This window comes from Hippocampus comes, unplaced genomic scaffold (assembly GCF_001891065.2).
Source record: "Hippocampus comes isolate QL1 unplaced genomic scaffold, H_comes_QL1_v1.1 scaffold132, whole genome shotgun sequence".
Taxonomy (NCBI): Eukaryota; Metazoa; Chordata; class Actinopteri; order Syngnathiformes; family Syngnathidae; genus Hippocampus; species Hippocampus comes.
The window spans coordinates 4387209-4394427 of NW_017805467.1; the positions used below are offsets into that span (position 1 = coordinate 4387209).

Consider the following 7219-nt stretch of genomic DNA (forward strand, 5'->3'; position numbering starts at 1 on the left):
CTCTGTTGTTGAGGTCATGGATGTCATGTTTTGGGGGGTTTTGTTCACCAAATCCATGCAATTATGTTTTTAGGCATTCAGGCAGTCATGTGCGCTTGTGTGCGTGAATGGATCATACATGTGGAGTCTTGTGTTTCCTGTTTGCCTGTTTGCTGAATGGACTTTACTGTGTCCCTGTGGAGGTGGTGGAAAACCCCCCTTACATGTCATGTGTGTTTGTGTTTTCAGTCAAATAGTAGTATCACTTACAAATACAGATACTGAATGTTGTAGCAGGTTGGGGAGAGAGAAAGAAAAAGAATAATAATAGAAAAGTTCCCAGATCACCTTTATTGTATCAGTAATAATGTTGGTATGACAAGAGGATTTTATCTTGACTTACCTAAAATTACCCAATATTATTTAAAGAGCTTTCCAAATGCCGATGCCCCTTTGATCTTCAAAATCCAGTTTCCCCACATCCATTTTTTTTTGTTGTTGTTGTCATTCCAAGTAAAAGCAACTATAAGGTAAGGTTTTATCGGAACCACAAAGTTTTCATTGTACAAGCGTTATTGCTGAAAGAGATTGTTCCAAATTGGGAAGATACTCCAGAGAAAATGGTTCTCAGGGATTTTCAAAAACACAAACCACCTCAACCGTGTCGGTGATACCAGGAAAAAAAACATTTCCAGTGAAGCCTTCAAACATCAGAGGCATGTGGCATTAAACTAGTTGCACAGCCTCCCTTCTGTTTCTCTCGCTGCCCTCAGCAGAGTGGCGGAAGGCTGTGGGCGGACTGCCAGGTGCCTCTCATGTTTGGGAGAGCAAACAGCCTCACATCTTTGATGGCGAGAAGATCAGAGCACAGGACACATTCTACGCAGCCACGCTAAGGTCGGTAGAGAGAAAGAAAAAGAATAATAATAGAAAAGTTCCCAGATCACCTTTATTGTATCAGTAATAATGTTGGTATGACAAGAGGATTTTATCTTGACTTACCTAAAATTACCCAATATTATTTAAAGAGCTTTCCAAATGTCGATGCCCCTTTGATCTTCAAAATCCAGTTTCCCCACATCCATTTTTTTTTGTTGTTGTTGTCATTCCAAGTAAAAGCAACTATAAGGTAAGGTTTTATCGGAACCACAAAGTTTTCATTGTACAAGCGTTATTGCTGAAAGAGATTGTTCCAAATTGGGAAGATACTCCAGAGAAAATGGTTCTCAGGGATTTTCAAAAACACAAACCACCTCAACCGTGTCGGTGATACCAGGAAAAAAAACATTTCCAGTGAAGTGTTTTCAGTCAAATAGTAGTATCACTTACAAATACAGATACTGAATGTTGTAGCAGGTTGGGGGGAGAGAAAGAAAAAGAATAATAATGGCAAAGTTCCTAGATCACCTTTATTGTATCAGTAATAATGTTGGTATGACAAGAGGATTTTATCTTGACTTACCTAAAATTACCCAATATTATTTAAAGAGCTTTCCAAATGTCGATGCCCCTTTGATTTTCAAAATTCAGTTTCCCCACATCCATTTTTTGTTGTTGTTGTTGTCATTCCAAGTAAAAGCAACTATAAGGTAAGGTTTTATCGGAACCACAAAGTTTTCATTGTACAAGCGTTATTGCTGAAAGAGATTGTTCCAAATTGGGAAGATACTCCAGAGAAAATGGTTCTCAGGGATTTTCAAAAACACAAACCACCTCAACCGTGTCGGTGATACCAGGAAAAAAAACATTTCCAGTGAAGCCTTCAAACATCAGAGGCATGTGGCATTAAACTAGTTGCACAGCCTCCCTTCTGTTTCTCTCGCTGCCCTCAGCAGAGTGGCGGAAGGCTGTGGGCGGGCTGCCAGGTGCCTCTCATGTTTGGGAGAGCAAACAGCCTCACATCTTTGATGGCGAGAAGATCAGAGCACAGGACACATTCTACGCAGCCACGCTAAGGTCGGTGCGGTGCAGGCCGCCGTGTTGTGCTCTGCAGCTAGGATACCCCGAATATACACAATACAGGGGCGGCAGACACGTGTGTGTGTGTGTGTGCGTGCGTGTGCGTGTGTGTGTTTGCGCGCTCGGGCCCACCCTTCTCCCATCAGCCGTCAAACTTCTACTTTCCAGCAAACTCAAACCAAACCAACCACATGAGCTATCTTAAACAGCAACGATTGAATAAGTTATACTGTAATATTGTCAGAATTACGGCATGAGTATTGTTACTTTTAGCTGAACCTTCTAGGTCACAGTTATTCCCAACCGCAGCACAATAGTGTGCCTTGAGAGATCGTCAGGTGTGCCGCGGGAAATTATCAAATTTCACTGACTAAACTGAAAATGGTGTATTTGTTTGATCATCTATCGATGCCAGCAAAGTATAGTGTCAGGCATAAAAATGTCGTGCTTTTCCGCTAGATAGTAGAAGTTGCAATTCGTGTCTGCACGCCAGGAAGCATTCATTCATATACAGTAATAACAGCTCTGCATTTATTTTAAGCGTGTGTGTGCGTGTGTGTGTTTGCGCACTCGGGCCCACCCTTCTCCCATCAGCCGTCAAACTTCTACTTTCCAGCAAACTCAAACCCAACTAACCACATTAGCTATCTTAAACAGCAACTATTGAATAAGTTATACTGTAATATTGTCAGAATTACGGCATGAGTATTGTTACTTTTAGCTGAACCTTCTAGGTCACAGTTATTCCCAACCGCAGCACAATAGTGTGCCTTGAGAGATTGTCAGGTGTGCCGCGGGAAATTATCTAATTTCACTGACTAAACTGTATATGGTGTATTTGTTTGATCATCTATCGATGCCAGCAAAGTATAGTGTCAGGCATAAAAATGTCATGCTTTTCTGCTAGATAGTAGAAGTTGCAATTCACGTCTGCACGCCAGGAAGCGGAAGCATTCATTCATATACAGTAATAACAGCTCTGCATTTATTTTAAGGGACCCAGATTTTATACTGAATAAGGACATTTGTGAATCAATTTAAAAGGCATCATCATTATTTCAGTATGTTCACTTTTTGCGGCGTTTTTGTTTGAGATAACAAGATACGATAAAACATGTGCCTTGGCTCAATAAAAAATACTGTTCTAGAAAATGCGGATATAAAAAAAAAATAATAATAAAACAATGTCTTGACCTACTAACAATTGATGCAACTGTTACAACACAACGTGTTGACAGATTAAACAACTGTTTAACCGATTTTCATGAAATTCTGCATACAAAAATATTTGTCCATCAGGGTTGTGCTGTTCTTGTCAGGTGTGCCGCGGGAAATTATCTAATTTCACTGACTAAACTGTATATGGTGTATTTGTTTGATCATCTATCGATGCCAGCAAAGTATAGTGTCAGGCATAAAAATGTCATGCTTTTCTGCTAGATAGTAGAAGTTGCAATTCACGTCTGCACGCCAGGAAGCATTCATACATATACAGTAATAACAGCTCTGCATTTATTTTAAGGGGCCCCGGATTTTATACTGAATAAGGACATTTGTGAATCAATTTAAAAGGCATCATCATTATTTCAGTATGTTCACTTTTTGCGGCGTTTTTGTTTGAGATAACAAGATACGATAAAACATGTGCCTTGGCTCAATAAAAAATACTGTTCTAGAAAATGCGGATATAAAAAAAAAATAATAATAAAACAATGTCTTGACCTACTAACAATTGATGCAACTGTTACAACACAACGTGTTGACAGATTAAACAACTGTTTAACCGATTTTCATGAAATTCTGCATACAAAAATATTTGTCCATCAGGGTTGTGCTGTTCTCACAAACCATCAAAAAAAACTATTAATGAAGCAAGCCATTATATCCATATAATCGTTGGCACTTCTGCTTTTTTTGTTTTTTGATTGGCCATTTCACAGTCCTGAAAATAGAAGACAAATAACAGTAGCAGATTTCCATAGTCCCAACTACTCTAGACTGATGAATGACCTAAAGTCATTGTTTTTGTGCTTTGTTAAGATTAAAATTTCCTCCTGTTCTTATTTTATAAACATCAAATGGCACAGCACAAACGGAGAAAACCCTGAATAGGTAGTTCAGGTTCTCTGGCCCAAAGCTCTGAATCCAACCATCTCACTATAGCTGCACTTTCTAGTCAAGCGAGCGCCACTCTTGGGTGCTCCCTAATAATTCACCTTCCTCAGCGGCAGCTGCAGCACAGTCTCCCAAGCAAGACTGGAAGGCTGCACATGGCCCGGCCTCTGCCTCATTATGCTCATTTTCATGAAATTTTGCATACAAAAATATTTGTCCATCAGGGTTGCGCTGTTCTCACAAACCATCACAAAAACCTCTTAATGATGCAAGCCATTATATCCATATAATCGTTGGCACTTATGCTTTTTTTGTTTTTTGATTGGCCATATCACAGTCCTGAAAACAGAAGACAAATAACAGTAGCAGATTTCCAGAGTCCCACCTACTCCAGACTGATGAATGGCCTAAAGTCATTGTTTTTGTGCTTTAAGATTCTATTTTCCTCCTGTTCTTATTTTATAAACATCAAATGGCACAGCACAAACGGAGAAAACCCTGAATAGGTAGTTCAGGTTCTCTGGCCCAAAGCTCTGAATCCAACCATCTCACTATAGCTGCACTTTCTAGTCAAGCGAGCGCCACTCTTGGGTGCCACCTAATAATTCACCTTCCTCAGCGGCAGCTGCAGCACAGTCTCCCAAGCAAGACTGGAAGGCTGCACATGGCCCGGCCTCTGCCTCATTATGCTCAGTCCCCAAGTGCCGAGTCTCTTCTGACTGTGTGTCTCTATGTGCTGCTCGCTTGATGACAGATGAGGCGTACCAGAAGCTGGCCATGGAGACTACGGAGGAGTTGGACTGGTGTCTGGACCAGCTGGAGACAATCCAGACCTATCGCTCTGTCAGCGACATGGCCTCCACCAAGGTACAGCAAGCTCTTATTTTATAGTTTGCGGCATCTTCTGCACTTTTGTCATGGAACTGACCATTGACCTTTACATGGGAGGCCATCGTTAACTCATTCAGTACCAGCCAATTCTGGACCAAGTCTGAAAAGACGTTTAAAAACGTCTTTGGGAGTGAATGAGTTAATTAGACAGAAACCTTCCATTCACAAGTTACCCACAGATACAGTGTGTGCTGTGATCAAACGTGAACAGGTGGCTTGAGCAAAGCAGCCCAGTTTAATTATGAGTAGAAAAGTTGAGATGGCGGGGTTCTGCATCCTTCACACTGGAACTGGTTCACTAATATTTGAATATCATTCGGCATCATGATCACTGCATTTTTCTGAAGTAGAGTACTGGGAAGCCTCGCTCTATGGTGGTTCATATTTCATGCTCCCGCTTTAGTTTGGGTTTTTACAGTTCGCAGAGTTCAACTTGGAATTTAGAGTTGCACTCCTTCGTTTTACCATGTTGTGCTGTAGCATGCTGGGGAACACTGAGCTCTACTGGATGTAGACGCAGAGAAATTCAGAGTGAGACGAAGAGCCACAGCATGTTCCCTGCTGAGACACACACACCTTTTAGTTGGAAACTATTTCCTGCTTCTGTGCCGAAGAATGACGCGAAAGTAGTTGCGATGTCACGATCACACTTTATCGCACCTGAGTCCGGGTCTTTGGTTTTAAGTAACTACCGATACCGAGTCCCGATCCAATACCTCTGCAATGCATGAAGACAAAAAGGAGCATGAATCCAATTTTTCTCAAATTAATATAGAAATATAGTTACATCAATGTGTATATATGTATCTACCATTCTACCAAATCAGTGTCACTTGCCTTTTGTATTACTCTCAAAATAAAGACAAATATTTTTTCGTCTCTCTTTTTATTAACAACAACATTTGACGATACACATATTGAACATTTCAATGTGTATTGGTTGATCTCAGAACGTGTTTTATCATGTCAGTTTTTTTGTCCTCAAACTCTTAGTGGGTTTTAGCTTAAAATTAGCATATACAGGTACTATAGTCATGACCTTTACACTAATTGAATGTTAACCTTTAAACAAAATACATATCAATGTGCAGGACACTATAAAAATATATTTTCATGTAATTGCCTGGGGACGCAAATGGCACCAATGTAGTTAAATGCCCAAATAAGCATTTCCATAGAATGGGGAATTCTTCTGTTTGATTCATTAAATTTATCTCATGGGAAACAGTTTATTTACAACGTTATTTATAGTCTTGTGATAAGTCCACTCAACAACGTAGTTGTCGGCTATGTGCGTGACTTCTCTCTTCTAGAAACAACACTATTGCTTGATGACCTTGTGAAATGCAACCAGTGGGGAACAAGCTTGCGTGTCACCAAATAATTTACACTTATCAAACTTATGTCATTTGGACGTGTCACAATCACTAATCTGACTGTCACACTCTCAGCTCTCTTTGATGATGCCGCCTAGCAAGGAGGCTTCTTTACAGTATATCGGGCAAGAGCATCTTTCAGCCTGCTTCTCCCTCAAAGCAAACATGACAAACTCGTCGCTGTGTCTCTGCCTGTAGGAGATTGGTTGGATTGGGAGATGCCCAAAATGTATTTCACCTAGCTTAACGCTGTGTCCAACACAAGCTAAGCTTTTCTGGCAGCATATTTCCAATGTTACAAAAAACCATCTGGGGGGAAAAACAAGAAACCTTGAGGGGGTGCCGCAGATGGCATCCCCCTTCCAGGATGACCAAGCTGCAACGGATGCTGAGCGGGCAACACTCAACACTATGCGATGCTATACAACGAATAGTGTGAAAGACCATTCAGTCCGATAATGCGCTGCAGAAAGACAAAGAGAAAGAGAAGTGAGTCCTCCACTTGGTCAGCAACACCTCAGAGAAGGTGGTCCAACTCTGATATTGTCCCGGTCAGTCGGTGCAGAATCCGTACAGCGACATGCAATTCGGTCGTCATCTTGGCCCCTCTCCAAGCCAGGAGGAGGAGGGTTGATGAGACCGAGAAGAAGCAGCAGTCAAATAGACCAACATGTAGTTCAACTAAATGCTGGAGTATACAAATAAGTCATAGGTTGAGTTTTAAACATTTCGACTGAGGTAGTGGCTCGACGTAATTCCCATGGATAGGGCATTCCAGAGCACTGGAACCCGAATAGGAAATAGCAAAGAGCCACATCGCACACCTGCACGCACGTGCGCGCGCACACACACACACACACACACACACACACACACACACACACACACACACACACACG

General features: G+C 41.3%; 1 protein-coding gene across 2 annotated transcripts in view; it reads left to right on the forward strand.

The window, feature by feature from the left end:
• The window catches only part of LOC109519020 (cAMP-specific 3',5'-cyclic phosphodiesterase 4B-like), a 69358-nt gene that overhangs the window by 33353 nt on the left and 28786 nt on the right, over positions 1 to 7219 (forward strand). The window contains exon 4 of one of the 2 annotated variants that reach the window (XM_019875257.1): positions 4808 to 4920. In XM_019875257.1, coding sequence (XP_019730816.1) covers positions 4831 to 4920 — 90 coding nt within the window. In that variant the 5' untranslated portion in view covers positions 4808 to 4830. Of the gene's footprint in view, positions 1 to 4800; positions 4921 to 7219 lie in introns of those variants that run through there. The other variant, XM_019875253.1, reaches the window with a different exon arrangement.